At 32.9% G+C, this 18,411-nt stretch overlaps 1 protein-coding gene across 1 annotated transcript; it reads right to left on the reverse strand.

Moving 5' to 3' along the window:
• Nucleotides 1-9,018: 9,018 nt before the first annotated feature.
• On the reverse strand, nucleotides 9,019-17,535 carry LOC120272234 (ABC transporter B family member 10-like). The gene is made up of 12 exons (XM_039279000.1): nucleotides 17,119-17,535; nucleotides 16,972-17,026; nucleotides 16,187-16,362; nucleotides 14,199-14,399; nucleotides 13,415-13,674; nucleotides 12,781-13,321; nucleotides 12,259-12,626; nucleotides 11,784-12,187; nucleotides 11,448-11,689; nucleotides 11,103-11,350; nucleotides 10,600-11,012; nucleotides 9,019-9,634 (listed from the first exon to the last, which is right to left on the reverse strand). The coding sequence occupies exons 1-12, from the start codon at nucleotides 17,464-17,466 to the stop codon at nucleotides 9,093-9,095; spliced, it is 3,798 nt and encodes a 1,265-aa protein (XP_039134934.1). The 5' UTR covers nucleotides 17,467-17,535; the 3' UTR covers nucleotides 9,019-9,092.
• Between the last annotated feature and the right edge of the window lie 876 nt (nucleotides 17,536-18,411).

The raw sequence follows: 18,411 nt of genomic DNA on the forward strand, positions 1-18,411 counted from the left end.
TCAAAATATCCAAATCTCAAGACCAGCCAAGAGCACCGATCTGAAGGCGGTCTAAAATACTCAAATCTCAGGATCAGCCGAGAGCACTGATCTCGAGGCGATCCAAAATATCAAAAATACATAAATCTCAAGACCAGCCGAGAGCACTGATCTCGAGGTGGTCTAAAGTACCCAAATCTCAGGATCAGCTGAGAGCACCAATCTCGAGGCGATCCAAAATACATAAATCTCAAGACCAGCCGAGAGCACCGATCTCGAGGCGGTCTAAAATACTCAAATCTTAAGATCAGCCGAGAGCAAGATCTCGAGGCGGTCTAAAATACTCAAATCTCAAGATCAGCCGAAAGCACAGATCTCGAGGCGATCTAAAATATTAAAATCTCAGGATCAGCCGGGAGCACCAATCTCGAGGCGATCCAAAATACATAAATATCAAGACCAGTCGAGAGCACCGATCTTGAGGCGATCTAAAGTACTCAAATCTCAGGATCAGCTGAGAGCACCAATATAGAGGCGATCAAAAATACATAAATCTCAAGACTAGTCGAGAACACTGATCTCGAGGCGGTCTAAAATACCCAAATCTCAGGATCAGTTGAAACCATATATCTCAAGGTTATCCAATTCTCAAGATCCAATTCTGGTAGTCTTTCTTGACAACCTGTAGAGCCGATGGATCCTTCCTGGGCAATAGTTGTTGTCCCTTAAGGGCCTGCAGGGGATCCTCTCCTACCACTAGTATCATCGCGTCATAGTCACAGACAGAAGAAGCCTTTCTCTAGGTAGAATGAAGACGTTGGTTTTCCGGTTCAACTTAAGCGATCATCTAAAAGGAAAGCCATCTCTCCAGAAGGTACGCCAGCTGACCCACTTTCTTTTTCTGATTGGTCTGATAGTCAGCTGGAGCAATATTGTCTAGCTTGTGGCATTGATTTTGACATTCTTCATAATAACAAACATTCTTCTTTCGATTTCTCTAGACTTCTTGAATCTGATAGAGCTAGCTAGTCAAAGTCCCAGTCGGTCCTTCGAGATCTCGTTAGGATTCAGTTTCTTTATGAATATTCTATCTTGGAATGTTAGGTATTTAGGGAGACCAAATAAAAGACACATAGTTAGAGATTTCCTAGACCTCCACAATGCATACGTCTGCTTCATCCAGGAGTCAAAACTAGCTGTAGTGGACAATGCAACCTAGTTGTCCATAGGGGGTGTAAAGTTGAATGGTTTTTGTTCCATTCCTACCCTTGGATCTGCCGGTGGAATGATCATTGATTGGAAAGAGACTTTGGTCTCAGGATCAGTAGTTCACTTGGGGACTTTTTGTCTTTCTGTGAAATTCATGAGTGTTTTAGACTATAATAACTAGCTGTGTACTTTAGTTTTTGTTCCAGTCGCTAAAACATATTAAGCCAATTTCTGTAAGGAAATATGAGATCGCAAACCATTTGATCAAACCCCTTAGGTTAATTGTGGGAATTTTAACGTGATCTTTTCACTGACGGATAAAAATTCTAGAAACCCTAACTTGGAGGATATCCATAATGCCCAAGCTCTCCTCGAGGATTTGCATCTTTTGAAACCACCTTTGAGAGGTAGGTAGTACACTTGGACAAATGGATAGCAAAATCCAGTTTGGGTTAGTCTGGACTGATTTCTCCTTTCCAAAGATTGGGTTTCCCAACACCCAAGTGTACAATAAGTTTGCTACCCTAGATTCAGCTTGGACCACATTCCCATTTGTTTGGAATCTGGTAGACACAACTTCCAACCTCAACACTTCAAATTTGAATTGGCGTGGCTAGCCCACGAAGATTTCAATGATCTTGTCAAGGATTGATGGGCTGAACCTCTACTTGAAGGTTATGGTACGTTCGTCATGGCGAAGCATCTGGCCTGGCTCAAAGGTAAGATGAGGTTATAAGCCCGTCATACCTTTGGGGCCATTCACAACAGTAAATTAGAAATTTTTCATGCCTGACCTAGAGGTGATGGTCATCATTCAGGAATCTCGCTCGCTTAACCTCGAAGAAGACAGTCTTGACTCAGAGCTTAGAAAAGGGCCTTTCTTCTACCCTTCTACAGGAAGAAGTCTTCTAGAAATGGCAGTCCCTGATCAACTGGCTTAAATCTGGTGATGCGAACACCAAATTTTTTCATAAAGTCACAAATGGGCATCAAAATAGGAACTTGATTATGCAGCTCACTATTGATGATAGCTGTGTGGTAGGGGATGAGAATATTGGCAAAGCTTTCACTACAATGTTTCGAACACAATTTGGATCTGAACAAGACTTTAGACTCTATTTTTATTAGTCTTGTCTTCTGACTTTAAATCCTTTGTTGACTTATGACTTGGAAGCTTCTTTCACCCCAGCTGAAACTAAAGCCACCACTTTTCAGTTGTGTGCTGACAAAGCGCCAGGACTAGACGGTTTCCCTTTGTTGTTTTTTCAAAAGTTATGGGATGTTGTTGAATGTGATATCGTTAAGCTCGATAATGAACTTTACTCACATTCATCGAACCTAGAAAGGATCAACTGGGCAAATATCGTCCTTATCAAAAAATACCAGTGCCCAACTTCGACTTCTAACTTTTGACCCATTAGTTTGATTAACTCTTCACTTAAGATTATCTCTAAGATTCTAGCAATGAGGTTAGCCAAAGTGATTGACAATCTTGTCGATAGGGAGCAGTCGCCATTCACTAGGGGGCTATTCCTCATAAATAACGTTGTTGCCACGGAAGAGACAATCTTCAGTCTCCAAAAGCGAATCATCCTTGGCAACATTGTTAAGGTCTATTTTGCCAAACCTTTTGATATGGTAGATTGAGATTTTCTTTTGGATCTCCTGGCAGCTAGGGGTTTCCGGCAACGTTGGATTAGATGGATCTCCAATATTCTCCAGACTTCCAAAGCTTACATCCTTATTAATGGTTCACAAAAAGGTTATGTTCGATATCAAAGGGGGTTGTGTCAAGGCGACCCCCTATCATCGCTCCTATTTGTGTTAGCTATGGATGTTCTCAATTCTATGTTCTCGCATGCGCTGGCCTCGAGGGTCCTTTTTGGGGTCCCTTTCAGGTAGTTGGGGAACATGTGTCACATCCAGTATGCTGACGATCTTATCATTCTGTTGGCTGTGGGTAGAGAAGACCTTCGCATCATTAAGCTCCTATTCTTCCTTTTTTAGGGTATTTTTGGGCTCACAATTAACTTTCACAAGACTTATCTTGTCCCCACGAATCCCAATTTGCCTCCCAATCTCGGGGATTTGAATACCCTTCATTGTACTTCGAGTTTGCTACCAATAACTTATCTGGGTATTCCTTTAGCTAGGAAAAGACCTAGGAAGCAAGATTGGGAGAAGCTTATCTCCCTGATCAGGACCAAGTTTGTCTTTTGGAAAGCTAGTTTTCTCTCCCTGGGAGGCAGGCTCATTTTGATCAACTCTATTCTTTCTGCCATTCCAACATATTGGATGTCCATCTTTAAACTGCCCTCATTGATTCTTCATCCTATTGATCATATTAAAAGAGATTTCCTTTGGAGTGGATCAGACATCGATAGACTCAAGTACCACTTGGTCAACTGGAAGAGCCTATGTTAACCAAAGGAGCAGGGTGGCTGGGTCATTATCGACCTGGAGGAATTTAATTGTACTCTCTTAGGAAAATGGTGGTGCAAAACCTCCAAGGATGACTATTGGTGTGGCCATCTCCCTATCAAATTTAACTATTTCCGCCACACTTCAAATTGGAGCCTTCATTCTAGATCTCAAAGAAGAACTTCCTTCTTTTGGAAAGGCATCATTCTGTCCCTTGCGTCTTTTCATTTTTGTTTAAGAGTGGACATTTCTAATGGATCCTCCACCTTATTTTGGTTTAACAACTGGTATAATGGCTTGGCTCCTAAGCATGTTTAGCCTAATGCCTTCGTGCTCACCTCTTCCCCCTGGCTATCTGTGAAGGATACCATTGTGAGTTTCAAGATAACCTTATCTGCGCTAGGCCCGATTCTGAAAGAGGTTCAGAATTGGATCAATTCCACGTTGACATTCAGTATCGATTGCCAAGTTTGGAAGTTAGCTCCGAATGGAATTTTCTTGGTCAAATCCGTTTATTGGTTTCTAATCGATCGAGGCTCATGTGGCTTTTGTGGAATTTTCTTTCTCATGTTCCTTTTAAATGTTTTTGTCCTCAGAAAATCAATGCATTCCTTTGGCTCATGTGGGATGACAAAATCCTCACCTTAGATAATCTCTTTGCTAGGAGATGCAATTTGCTTCCCATGGCTAATTGTTCTCTTTGTCTCAATAAGGTCGAAACGGTGGATCATCTTTTTTTTTTTTTTTTGCTGCAATGTTAATGCTTCCTCTTAGCATCGCTTCATGCTGGTACTAGGTTTTGGTATAGTTCTGACCTCTAGGTCTGATCTTTTGGGGGCCTGGATCAAGGATCTGGGACCCTAGCACCATTTCTCCTGCTCGCTTTTAGCAAGAGCTCTCATTTGTCAAATTTGGCTTGGAAGAAATGCTTGCATTTTTCAGTGTGTTTCTATGCTCGAGACTTCTATTTTCCTGAAAACTTGATTTATGTTTCTCTCTCCAGTAGATGAAGCCACTGTTGCCAAAACACAAAAGTTGGAGGAGGCTTCTTCTGCCATCAAACAATGTATTCAGTTCTCAGGGTCACCTCCGTGCATTGAGCGCAATCCTGATGACGGTTATGCAGATTTCATCAATTAGTCCGCTCTCCTATTCCCGTTCGTGGATCTGCTAGGGGGCTTCTGTCATCTTAAGGATTTGTTGTTTTTCTCGCTCGTTGGTCTTGTTTCCTTCGGTGGTCCTTTTATGTAGTTTTATTTTGTTGTTTTTCTCATTTATGTTCCACTTCTTGTGGACTTCGCTGTTGTTTTCTTTGTTTTTGTTGTTTGTTCACTACAAGAAATTATATTTTTAGTGATAATCAAAGTCGTTTCTAAAAAACAGTAATTTTGTCACTATTATTAAAAGTGGCCAATTTTTGATGTCATCACCTCTTGTCACAAGTACCTCCGTAGCAAATACAATAGTAACCACTTTAGAAATTTGGCCACAATTACACAAAAAATTTGTGACCAAATTATTGTCACTAAAAACTTCAATATTCGTGATAAAACTATGTAGTCCTGAATACTGTATTTCTGATAAAATTATATTGTCACAAAAACCTTACTATTTATGATAATTTTGTTGACACAAAAATACGAAACAATGATGAATGAAGTGGTCACAATAGTTCATTTTATTGTGACACTATTGTTGACACTTAAATGATTTAAAATAGTGTTTATTATTATTACATTAATTTTTTCCCTAATATAATAAGTGTTGACATGAATATAATTATTGGTGATAAATATAAAGTTATATCATAGACAATTTTTGTCACAAAAAATAAGTTGTTAGTAGCAAAATATTCTCAAACTATCAAATAAAAGTATTAAATATTTCATAAAAATAGATAAATATTACTAAAAAGTACCAAATTCTTATTTCCAATATATAAAATTGGAAATTTAAATATGCAAAATACAATTATAAAAATTTTCTAAACAATTTCTAATTTAAATTTAGAGATGGAGTACTCTTATATGCATTTGCTTTTTGCTTTTCAACCTCAATGTTAAATTTTCAAAGATTTTAATTTTATTACAACTTGGTACCATTATTTCTTCTCAATTGAGAAGTGACAGATTCCATATTGCATTTGGCTTTTTATGTCTTAAATTGATATCATTAAAAAAATCACACAATCAAAATCTAAATAACACATAACTACTATGAACCTAAGATTCAAAGTACTGAAAAAGAAAACACTAATAAATAGTCATTATTGAAAAAATGCAATGTACACCTAAGATTCAAATTACCGAAAAATAAATCACTACAAATAACCATTATTGAAAAAAAAAAAATCCAATAAATCCAACTTTGAAAATGAAAGAAAAAAAAAGCAAAAAAAAACAATTATCTCTTGTCCATTGCATAAACTAAGCAAAAGAATTTACGAAAAGGAAAAGAAGCAAATTTTCTGACCATCAATGATATGCATCTCTACATCTTGGACACTTTGGTTCTCCGAATCAAATAAAGTCAAACCGTTGCCACCGATCTCCGTAGGCACATAAGTGCTCAAGACTTCACCATGTACATTTATTCCTTTTATATATTACGTTCATTGAGGATATATATATATATATATATATATATATATATTTAAAATTTACTTTTTTAAATTATATTATCCAGATTTTGGTTGGTGGAATTTGGTAAAGATTTATTTAATTTAAATTTAAATTTTTAAATGATTTACTCTAATAATATAAATCTTAGTATGATCTAAATTAAAGGCGTGTTTTCTAAGCCTTATAATATAAATTTTGAGTATTGGATAAATTATAATTTTGAAAACCTTTTAAATTTTATTTATAATTACTAAAAAACACCTAATAAATTTTTTAAAAAAATCTATACGTTAATCTTGAGATTGGGTTGGAAAATAGACTTTTTAATATTTTATCAATAATATAATTTTTACAAACCACATATACTAATTTATAAAAGACTATATATGTTTATTTATATTTTTATGACTATATCCTAAATTGTCGACACAATAAATAAGATGCATAATTGTGATAGATACTAAATTGTCACAACTGAAATTGTAATAGTGATAAAATAGTTAGACATCACAACTAATCTAAACTATAGTGGAAATTAACTTTCTTATCATAATAAATACAATAACAAGGTTAAAAAATTTAATTTTTGTTACAATATTTAGTAGACACTAAATGGTTGAATTTTTTGTGACAAAACTGTTGTAACAAAAAATAAATTTTGAGTGACGGAAAAAACTTTCACCACAACAAATGAAAATTATAGTGATGACAATATGAAAATTTAATTTTTGTCTCGTCTTGTTTGTGTTTCTTTTTAATGCAATTGGGGTTTATCCAATTTATCAAAAAAAAAAAATAACAAAAAGAGGATTACTAGTAAGATCTATTAGTATAAAAACTTACAATAGGGAACATATATTAAATCCTTGGTAATCAACCAAAACAAAATCAACACAAACACATAACCAAACCAGATTAGGGTCTGAATTCATCAAAAGCGATAGATTAAACAACAACCTAGATAGGAAACCTAGACATGGAACCCAACGAAGAATAAAGTCAAAAGAGCATATATAATCAAAATTGAACATGCTATCAAACATGTCGGAGTCAAAAATAGAAACTAAAAACCACATACCAAACTAGATGTAGAGGAATCACTAGTTGTAGGAGAAGGGAGAATAATTTTACAACAGCAAAAGAAAGACCAATGGCGCTCAAGCAAGGAGATGGTGAAGTTGGTTGTTGATGGAGATGAGAAATTTTGGAAAATATGGATATTCACTGCATAAGGAAGGCTAGTAAGCAGAGAAGAATAGGGCTGCAAGACAGAGAAATACCTAGATTCGAGGAAGAGAATGAAAAGGATAAGTGGGTGATCACAATGCAGGCATGTGATATCATGCGCACAATTCGACCCTTCACCCAGATAAAAGCTAAAGTTGACTTCCACAATTTTTTGGGGGAAGTTGAATGCTGAAGTGTGATGGTTTTGGAGGTGGTAAATCACTCACTTTAGGCCTGACTTCAATCAAACACACTGAAATGATCGGTAGTATCCACTTTAGCAACTTCAGCCATAATGAAGTGAAACAAACACGCCTAATAATGAATTCATGGTGGGCTAAATTGGTCATTTTGGTTTATTAGATATAAAAAATTATGAAAATAATCATTTTAACAACTTAAAATAAAATATAATACAAATGTACTTTAACTAGTTCACTTTTCAATATAATCAAATGTATAAAATTTAATGCTAGGGTTTATATCATAACAAAGAAATTTAGATTTTTTTTATATATATTTTGAGTTTTTTTAAAAAAAAATCTTTAGAATTATTGAGATATTTATAATGTTAGACTGACACAAATTTTGGTTAAATTACATAACTATAATAGCCAGATAATAATATCATTGTTTCTAAATCTAACTCTATCACAACACTAACTTAATAGCTAAATAATAGTGTCATTGTCTTCAAATTTAACTAAATCACACTAATAGCGAAATAGCCTAATGGTAGTGTCACATGTTCTTATGTTTAAGTTGTTAAGACAAGCTATTTATTAATTATATTAAAAATAGTATCTGAAAACTTATTTGATTTATTTAATTCTGAGTTATAAAAAGAGAGAAAGAGAGAGGGAAAAAAATTAAAGGTTTGATGCATGTGTATTTCCAACTCTCTGAAATGGGGGATTAATTATTTAATTCTTTCATTTAAGGACATTTAGTAGTTTGGTGGTGATCTTTTTCTTTCCCAGTTTAGGTGTTTATGAAAATTTAGTCCCATTTGACCTATCATCAATCTGGCAAAATATTTGTATATCAAATATTTTAATTTTTTTTTAAAAAAATTAATTATTAGTATTTGAAAGTTTATAATTTTTACGATCAATCCACGGTTATATTTTTTATTCATGCTTATTTATTTTTATTTTTAATTATTATTATTTTAGTATTTTTTTTATAAACACACTCGAAGGTAAGCCTGTTCTTCTCATATTCGATGAACTTTCATCCCTCGACCTTAGAGATAGAGAAAGTAAATCATACTTTCCTATTGCAAGGATGGCCTTTCAAATTTTTTGTTGTTAAATTTTTTTTTATATATTTTGAGGTTTTTATAATATTTTTAAAAATTTTTAAGATATTTATGATACCAACCCGTCACATAATTTTAATATAGTTTATAATTATAATATTTATTTTTAAATATAGACATAATTAATATAGTTTATTATAATATTAATTTTTAAAATTCAAATATATGGGGAAGAAGTTAATCTTGGATGAGAAAAATTATTGTTCCAAGAACTTACATAAATCACAAGAAAACACAGGATTACAAAATCACAGTTAAATAAAATTGATCATTTAAAAACTACATATTTCTTTTTTATGGTTTGTTTTGTTCCTTCAATTCTTTTGTTGTTGCAAGTTAATCAACTTGTAATAGGCACCCTCAATGTTCTCTACAAGACTTTTATGACTTCCTTTCTCAATGATCTTCCCATCTTCCAAAACCGATATTTCATCGGCATTTTGGACAGTCGATAACCGATGAGCAACCATGACTGTTGTTCGTGTTTGCATAACTCTATCCAATGCTTGTTGAACAATACGCTCGGATTCGACATCAAGCGCACTTGTAGCCTCATCGAGCAGTAAAATAGCTGGATTCTTAATAATGGCTCTAGCAATAGCAATACGTTGTTTTTGCCCACCGGAAAGTTGAAGGCCTCTTTCGCCGACTTTAGTTAAGTAGCCCTCCGGTAAGGCACTGATGAACGAATGTGCGTTCGCGATCTTTGCTGCTTCGATGATCTCGGCTTCTGATGCACCATCTTTGCCGTATAAGATGTTGTCATAGATGGTTGTCGCAAACAAAGCTGGCTCTTGTTGAACTAGACCTATGTGTTCTCTAAGGGAACTCAACTGAAACTTTCTTATGTCTTTACCTGCAAAATATTAGCACATATTTGAAACTAGTGAGGAATGTTAGAATGTATCTCATTTTTTGGTGTTGATTAACTATTTCAATTAAACTGTTGATAGATGAGAACACTTAACCAAATCAATATATAGATACAGGTGATACCGAGATTAAATCTCACTACAAGAAATGCAGGAAAATATTAAGGAGAAATTGCTTTAGAATTATTCTATTGTTATTTGTAAACATTGACAATGGAATTAACATGGAATAGTTAACATTGAAAAAGTATATTATAGTCTATAATTTCGGACTTACGGGAACAAAATTACATATAAGTTTGGCAATGAATAGTTGTACTAATTAGGACCAACCATAAAAGAGAATTTTCTATTAATGAATTTTATGCAACTCAAACAAGAAATGCATTGTTCTGAGATTTATAAACTATATGACAACTTTCTAATATACATAAATTATATCATATATATATAAGTCTCATCATGTAAACTTAAGATTTTAGATGGAACCTAGAGCTTGATCAATGAGTTTGTTTTTGGTGTAACTAATTAACAAAAACTATAATATATCAAAAGAGACATACTAACGAACTAATAGTTCCATTTGCTTTGTTTCAACCAACGACAAGTTGACAGTGAAGACATAAAAATAAGTTAGAATTTTTGGGACCATATGACATAACCAGATCTGTCAGAAATGTATAAATTTGGGGAAACACTCTTAGGAGCTTAGACCTACCAACAAGGAACACATTCAATTGTCACGTGTCTTTACTTTTCAACAAAGCGGAGAATCAAACTCGTATTTCACCCAAACAGAAGGAACTGAAGTGCCACTTGACCAAGAGAATTTTAATATAAGTTAGAAATTTCGGCCAAGACTTTAGAACACTTTCATGTGAACTAAGATTGAAAGCTAATTAAGATAATATAAGAAAGTAAAGAAAGTGTTGAAGAAGAGCACACATACCATCAATCATCACTTTCCCAGCAGTTGGATCATAAAATCTCAAAATAAGAGCAAGCACTGTGCTCTTACCAGACCCACTCATCCCTACCAATGCCATGGTCTTGCCAGAGCTGACTCTAAGATCCAAATCTCTAAAAATAACGTCATCTGGCCTTGAAGGGTAGCAAAACTTAACTCCTTTTAACTCAACTATTCCGACAACCCTACCGGCATCAACTCCACCATCACTCACTATCTCGGTCTTCCTATCCATTAATTCAAACACCGAATTCGCCATTTGATTTCCTCTTATAATATCAGGGGCCAATGCCAAGGCCTCCGCCATCGCAAACGCTGTTACAATCAACACCATGAATGTTTTAATCACTGATGGGAAGCTAACAATCTCTTTGCTCATTAAAACCGAAGCATACCTGAAATATAAAAAATAAAAAACTTAAGCTAATAGGATGAGAGACTCATACTTGTATATTCATATTTATATTTCCTAAGGTAAGGCATACCATAATGTCAAAGCATATGAAGAGTAGAGGCAAAATTGAGACATGCCGTAGAAAATGCCGGCAATATGGCCACGTAGCAAGGAGCGCTTAGCCGGTGCATTGAGCTCACTAGCGTATAATTTCACCACCTTATTTTCTAAGCAAAAAGATGCGACCGTGCGGATGTTGCTCACAGCCTCGGTAGCAAGCATGTTTGCTTTCAAGTATGCTTTGCTCAAGTTACCTCCGAATCCTTTGAGGAATAATTGCTACAAATTTCGGATATATATATATATATATATATAGTTAGTTAGGAGTTATGCATAATTGCTTGAACTTATTCTACATGACTGATAAATAACACACCTCACTAATATTTGCGGTGATTAGCAAAGGAAAGGTGGCCAAGATCACCAAGGTTAGTCTCCAATTTAATATGAATGTGATGATGAATGAGGTTATAATCAACCCAAGATTATGCAGAAGAGTAGCTGAACAATCGATGATGATAGATCGAAGAAGGCTTGCATCAGTTTCTAACCGACTTGCTAACATCGCACTTGCATGTTTTGTGTCATCGAACCATCCAATCTCATTCTGCAAAATAGCTGAAGAAAATGCATGCTTCTCATAAGACCATGAGATGTTTATAAATATTGATGAAAATTCAATCTTAATTACAAAGATAATAAGTTGTTCTACCTCGAAAAATCTTCGCTCTGACTCGAAGAACAAGTCTTTCGCCCATGATTCCAAAGTTAGCATGTTGTATTGTGTGAAAAATCAAGGTAATAACAGCACCTCCACAGAAGAGAAAAGCTATCATTTTTATTTCTCTTTGAGTGTCTTCCCAGGGCTTATAGTAAGCCACAAGAGCTTGTGTCATGCCAAGAGTAAACAATGGCATCTGTGCTCCAGTGACAAAGGCACCCAAAGTGCCAAACAGACCCAAATTCCAATCAGGACCAGCCATAGAATACAGCCTTCTCATTGAAATTGTCTTTATGTTTGGTTGCTCAGTTGTATCCGGGGCATAAATACTAAATGAGTCCTTATCAGACTGGAAACTATGAAACTGTTTGTCTGATGCTCTGAAACTTGTCAACCTACCACATAAATTAAACAAGATATATAAACATATGACTTGATTAAACAACAACAAATATTAACCACTTACCTTTTACAATGTTCAACAGATGACAATCCATTAAGAGAAGCAAATTCTTGAAGCTGAACAAGAGATGCATACGTGCTTTGTGGGTTTAACATTAGTTCATCATGTGTTCCAGTCTCTGCAATCTTCCCATTTTGTACGACGGCTATCGTATTCGCATTCCTGATTGTAGATAGCCGATGAGCCACAATGACAGTGGTTCGTCCCACCATGACACGGTTGAGTCCCTTTTGTATGCTTTTCTCAGACTCGGCATCTAATGCGCTGGTCGCCTCATCAAGAAGGAGGATTCTTGGGTTCTTGATTATTACTCTTGCTAGCGCAATGCGCTGCTTTTGCCCTCCTGATAGTTGAATTCCTCGCTCTCCAACCTATGACATACGACGAGGAATTGTCTTATAAAAAGCATCTCACTTGTTCAAGTTCAAATTATACATTTTTCTCTCCCATATTCGATACGCATGAACTATTTAGTTTATCTTCTCGGATATCATGACTATAAACATAATGCATTAAATTGTAAACCTGTGTCTCGTATCGATCAGGAAGATTGTCGATGAAGGTGTCAGCATTTGATAGCATTGCAGCATGGGCAATCTCCTCCTCGGTTGCATCTTCCTTTCCGTAGATAATGTTCTCGCGAATACTCATCGCAAAAAGAGTAGGTTCTTGATTGACTAACCCAATCTGTTGCCTTAACCATTTGAGTTGCAAATTCTTGATATCATGGCCATCTAGCAATACAGTTCCAGAGAGTGGTTCATAGAACCTCTCTATTAATGAAATTATAGTGCTTTTTCCTGAACCACTCCCACCAACAAGTGCCACAATCTTCCCAGATGGGATATCCAAGTTAAGTCCATCAAAGATGAGAACACCTGGTCTTGATGGATAGCTAAAACTCATATTGCAAAGTTGAATGTGACCCTCAACTTCAGCTAAAGTACCTCCAATCATGTTTCTTTTATTCTTTTCCTTGTTCTTCTTTACCATCTCCAAGATTGGTTTTGCTGCCATTTTTGCTTTAAGAATTGTAGAGATGTGTGGCGCAGCCTGCCCGAGAGACCTGTGGATAATTCAAAGTTTGATGGTCTCATGACTTACATCAATTAATTTGGTAAATATAAATATATATGAATGTATAAGTTTTGAAACTTACAGGCCGGCTACAAAAACGTTAATCATGGTGGTAAACGCATCGGCTCCGGTCGAAATACTCTTATGCACAATACAACTAGTGAACCAAACAAGCATTGCCCATGAACAGAAAAGCACACAATACACAGAACCAAGTCCAAGACCCTTGGCCAAAGCAGCCTTCACCCCAAATTTATAAGTTTGCATTAGTGCATTCTTGTATGACTTCACAGCCTTCTCTTCTCCCACAAATGCCTGAACAGTTCTAATGTTTCCCATCACCTACATGCCCAAAACAAATATTATATAAAACATTCAAGTTTTGTTCGATTCGCAAATAGTACAACACATCGCAAGTGCTTGAGTTACAGCATAAATGCTTGTATGTTTCTCCAATTTCAAACAAGCACTAAACAAAAAAATTTGCAAAATTAATGTGATATCTTTTGTACTATATATCCTAACTAATATCGACTGTGGTGAGGCAATAGTTCATTAATTCATGCAATTGCCATACAGATCATGACTCAATAGAATAATTGTTAGAAACCAAATCCTCTATAATGAGACTTTTAATTTTTTATTTTCAACAAAAGTAATTTTGTCGGTTAGGTGTATTATAATTTAGTGAAATTTTTGAAGCATGGTTTTAATGTTATAAAAAACTTATAAACTTGTGTAATGTCTAATTGTCATTTTATATTGTACTCCTATCTAATTAGTAAATCAAATGAGTTAAAAAAAAATAATAATAATATTGTATTGTACTTTAAAAATAATAAATAATTAAAATAAAGAAAACCAACCTCCTCTGCAATCTCTCCTGCTTTAACATAAGATTTCCTTATTCTAGCAGCAAAACCAGTGGTGGTGTAAGCAAAGATGCCACCTGAAATTGCTATCACTGGCACAATGGCTAGTGTTACAAGGCTGATTTGCCAAATGCGTGCAAATCCAATCACAAATCCAACAACAAACCGGCTCAGACAGTGTATACTTTTTCCCACCTGCAATATCATTTTAAATGAACTTAATCAATCATATATCACTTTTAAAAAATCTATTATTATTATTATTATTATTATTATTATTATTATTATTATTATTATTATTATTATTATTAATATGTGGAGAAGCTATCACAAGGAGACACTATATTTACAACTCAACCTTAAAAAGCAAACAGAGCAGCTATTAATTTAGATTTTATGTTATTGTTAAAATTTTATGTTATATTTAGAATTTTATATTATCTTACTTAATTAGGAGTATATAATAATAAACTTGTTTTACAAAGTTGTTTGTTTTTTTTAATTATAACACTAGCATCATTTAAAAATTTAGTTACCAATCTAAATACGGAATTTATATTATACACCAACGGCTAATTGCTAAAGAATGATTATTAAAATGAAAAACAATCTAGATTCTAAATAATAGTCTTACCGCTGCTAATTATTCCCAATTTTATTGTCCTCAATTAACTAAAGAGCAACATCACGTGTGACATTTCAAACAAATAAATATCACTATATATATAAATCAACAAACACAATGAAAAAAACTGAGGGCTATCTCATTGGTAACTACCGTACTTGTGATTGAGAGGTCTCAAGTTTAAGTCTCTCAGATTACAATTCACTTTCTGGATAAGGTCAGTTAAACCACTATAATTGGTACACCTCTATACTTGTTTATTTTTTGCTTTGTCACTTGTCAACTTTATTAAATAATAATAATAATAATAATAATAATAATAATAATAATAATAAATAAATAAATAAATAATAAATGTCGTGTTTGTTTTTTGCCAATTGAGGTTGTATATAAAGTTCATAACTAAGCCAATGCAATTTGTTAGTGGTCTATTATGGGAAATAATTAGGCATAAACACCATGGTCCACTACCTACTCAAGTCATTCAACCTTTTAAAAAATCTAAGAAATAAAAAAAGAAATAAATTGTAGGAAGTTTTTGTATATATATATATATATATATATCTTAAGTAGTATTTTATTTTTTTATAGTGTAAGGGTGAGGTTAGTTTGCACTAATTAATAATGGAAATAGAAGTATATAAGTAAATATGTTTGTAACTTTTTCTTGATTTATTTGCTCTATTAAAAAATTATAAAAGTTTTTTTTGGGGGATTTGCTTATGCTCAATTAAGGACTACAATAAATATAATATTATCTTAAATATATACAATATACTAATATAAATAGAAAAATAAAATGGTTAAAATAATATTAAAAACTACATTTTGACTTAATTTGTAAATATTATGTTGAGACAAGAATTATTAAGATTACTTGGTCAATGTTTTTATAACTTTTTACATATAAAAGATGGCTAAATCTTTATGTGTGTGTGCTAAATCTTTTTGACATGTCATCTAACTTTAAAATGTAATTTTGTTTCTCCTAAAAATCAATTATTGTAAATGAAAAAAATCCCAATCAAAATTAAGATGGAAGAATTAATAACTATTTATGAAGATTGGAGTTGGTATAAATTTGGTGAGACATCAATTTGGCCTTGCCCAACTATGTTTGATTTTTATTTGGTGCTTTGATCAAATGAATGATCATTGTATTAATGCAATGGGGTCATACAACATTAACTGATAATTAAAGAAAAATTTGGCCCACTTAATTTTATTCCCAAAATATATATATATATCCATGTTTTGGTATGTCTCCAAATCAACAAATTTATTACTCGATAAGAATTTTAATCGTATGGTTGCTTTCAAACCAAATATGTATAATATCAAAGCAAACATGCATTACCTTTTCAGAAATTGCATCTTGGATGATGATAATATCATTGGTAACTGTTGTGATTACTTCCCCTGTTGTAGTTTCAATATCGAAAAATGCCATATCTCTATTCAACAACGATCTTAAATATTCAATCCTCATCTTCGCCGTTTGTCTTTCTCCGGTGTACATCCAACACGCCACCTCTATTGTATTTATACACACAAATACATAAAATTTTTTATTTATATAATTCATCCAAATAATTACATGCTAGTGTGAGCAAGAAAGAAAGAGTTTTTGGCCTTGTTATGGTTATGAAAAACATACATAGTAATACTTGTTTGGTTTCCTCACCATTACAACATTATTTATAAATAAAAAAAATTATATTATTATACTACTCTTAAAAAGAGAGTTAAGTAAATAATACCAATTTATAGATATTTACCGATTTAATGCTTCAAGGAATCATCTTCATGTAAAATAAATTCTAGTGAAAATCTTATCATAATCAGATATCATGTCCTTTTCATATAACAAATACGTGGATCATTTGTATATATTCACAAAAATATATATATATATATATATATAATTAAATATAATCATACTTTAATATGGACCATAAAAATACAAATGTATAGCAAGAATAATAATACGCATTATGTGACTATTTTACAACCAATGTATATTTTATTCTAATACTCAAATCTTCTTTTCCAAAATAATTCAACCATATATATACTCTAAAAATATAAAATAAAAATACTATATACTATATGTATGTTTGGAAAACAAAGATGCCATCTTACCTATCCAAGAAGAGAAGAGGATGACAACACCCAAGTAAACAAAATCAAGAGAGTACTGCAAGATGAAACGAAGTTGTTACTCTTCATCACATAAAAACAAATATTATATATATATATATATATGTGTGTGTGTAAATAGTAGTAAACCTTGGAAACTTTGTTAGAGATGGAAGAAGGGAAGAGAGAGGCAGTTCCAATGACATCAATGAGCTTTCCAAAGAAGAGAAAGAAAACAGGAACAGAAGCTCCATGAACAAAAGCTCCAACAGTGCCCATGGCCATGAGAGTGCAATCACATGCATCAGCAAATAAGAACAGCTTCAAAAATGAACCACCCTTTATTTTCATTTCTCTCTTCTTCTTCTTCTTCTTCTCTTCTTCTATTTCTTCTTCTTCTTCTTCTTCTTCTTCTTCTTCTTCTTCTTTTAATCTTTCATCTTTCTTGACCTTCTCCTTCATCATTCCTTCATTGTTTTTCTTTTCCTCACTCACCATTGTCTTCTCTTCTTTATCCTTTATTTTTTAGATAATAATATAGATAAGTATGAAGATGAAGAAGAGGTTCTTAAGTTGGGGACACTTGTACTGAAGTGAAAGCTATATATATACATCAAGAGAGAAAAATAATAATAATAATAATAATAATAATAATAATAATAATAATAATAATAATAATAATATAAAAGAAACTATAGATCCAACTCTTTAGCTAACTTCATAGCTAGGGGCGGCTACCAAATAATTTTAGGTCAAGTTTACTAATAGTTTGGATTAAAGGGGGTTTTATTTTTTTTTTTAAATTTAAAAATAATACTTTAAATTTTGAAATTAATAAGTAAAGACTGTACATTTTATCTTTATATCTTTTATTTTGAGCTTATGTTTAACTTAGATTTATCTTTATATCTTATATATTTTAAATTTTGTCAATTATAAACTTTAAGCTCAAGCTACATAAATTATGGAGTTTATGTTTTAAATTTAGAAAAAAAGAAATTGAAACCCTTATAATAATTAATAATTAGATATTATTTTTTATTTTTATAATTTTTAAATAATTATTTTATAATTTATTACATCAATAATCACATCAACGTACTAATTGAAGGAAATAAATTAAATAAATAACAGAGCGATTAAGACACTTGACTCTTTTGTGAAAAAAATTAGGTTTAAAATTTTTTTTTATGCATATGATGTAATAATAAAAAATTATGTTTAAAATAATTCTATCTGCATTATAAAAAAATAATTAATTAGAAAAAAAAAGGGTTAAATTATGAGTCATTCACTCCACGATTTAAGTGCCGGTTACGTGTTAAAATCACTTGATAGAAAGAAGTGTGGATAATGATCAAAACCAAGAAGGTGTGGGTCTCCTGATGATGTGTTAAGTTTATATGTAGATTGAGATACACTGAAGTTTTTGTTCATTGTTAG

The sequence above is a fragment of the Dioscorea cayenensis genome, chromosome 11, assembly GCF_009730915.1.
Source record: "Dioscorea cayenensis subsp. rotundata cultivar TDr96_F1 chromosome 11, TDr96_F1_v2_PseudoChromosome.rev07_lg8_w22 25.fasta, whole genome shotgun sequence".
NCBI classification, from domain to species: domain Eukaryota; kingdom Viridiplantae; phylum Streptophyta; class Magnoliopsida; order Dioscoreales; family Dioscoreaceae; genus Dioscorea; species Dioscorea cayenensis.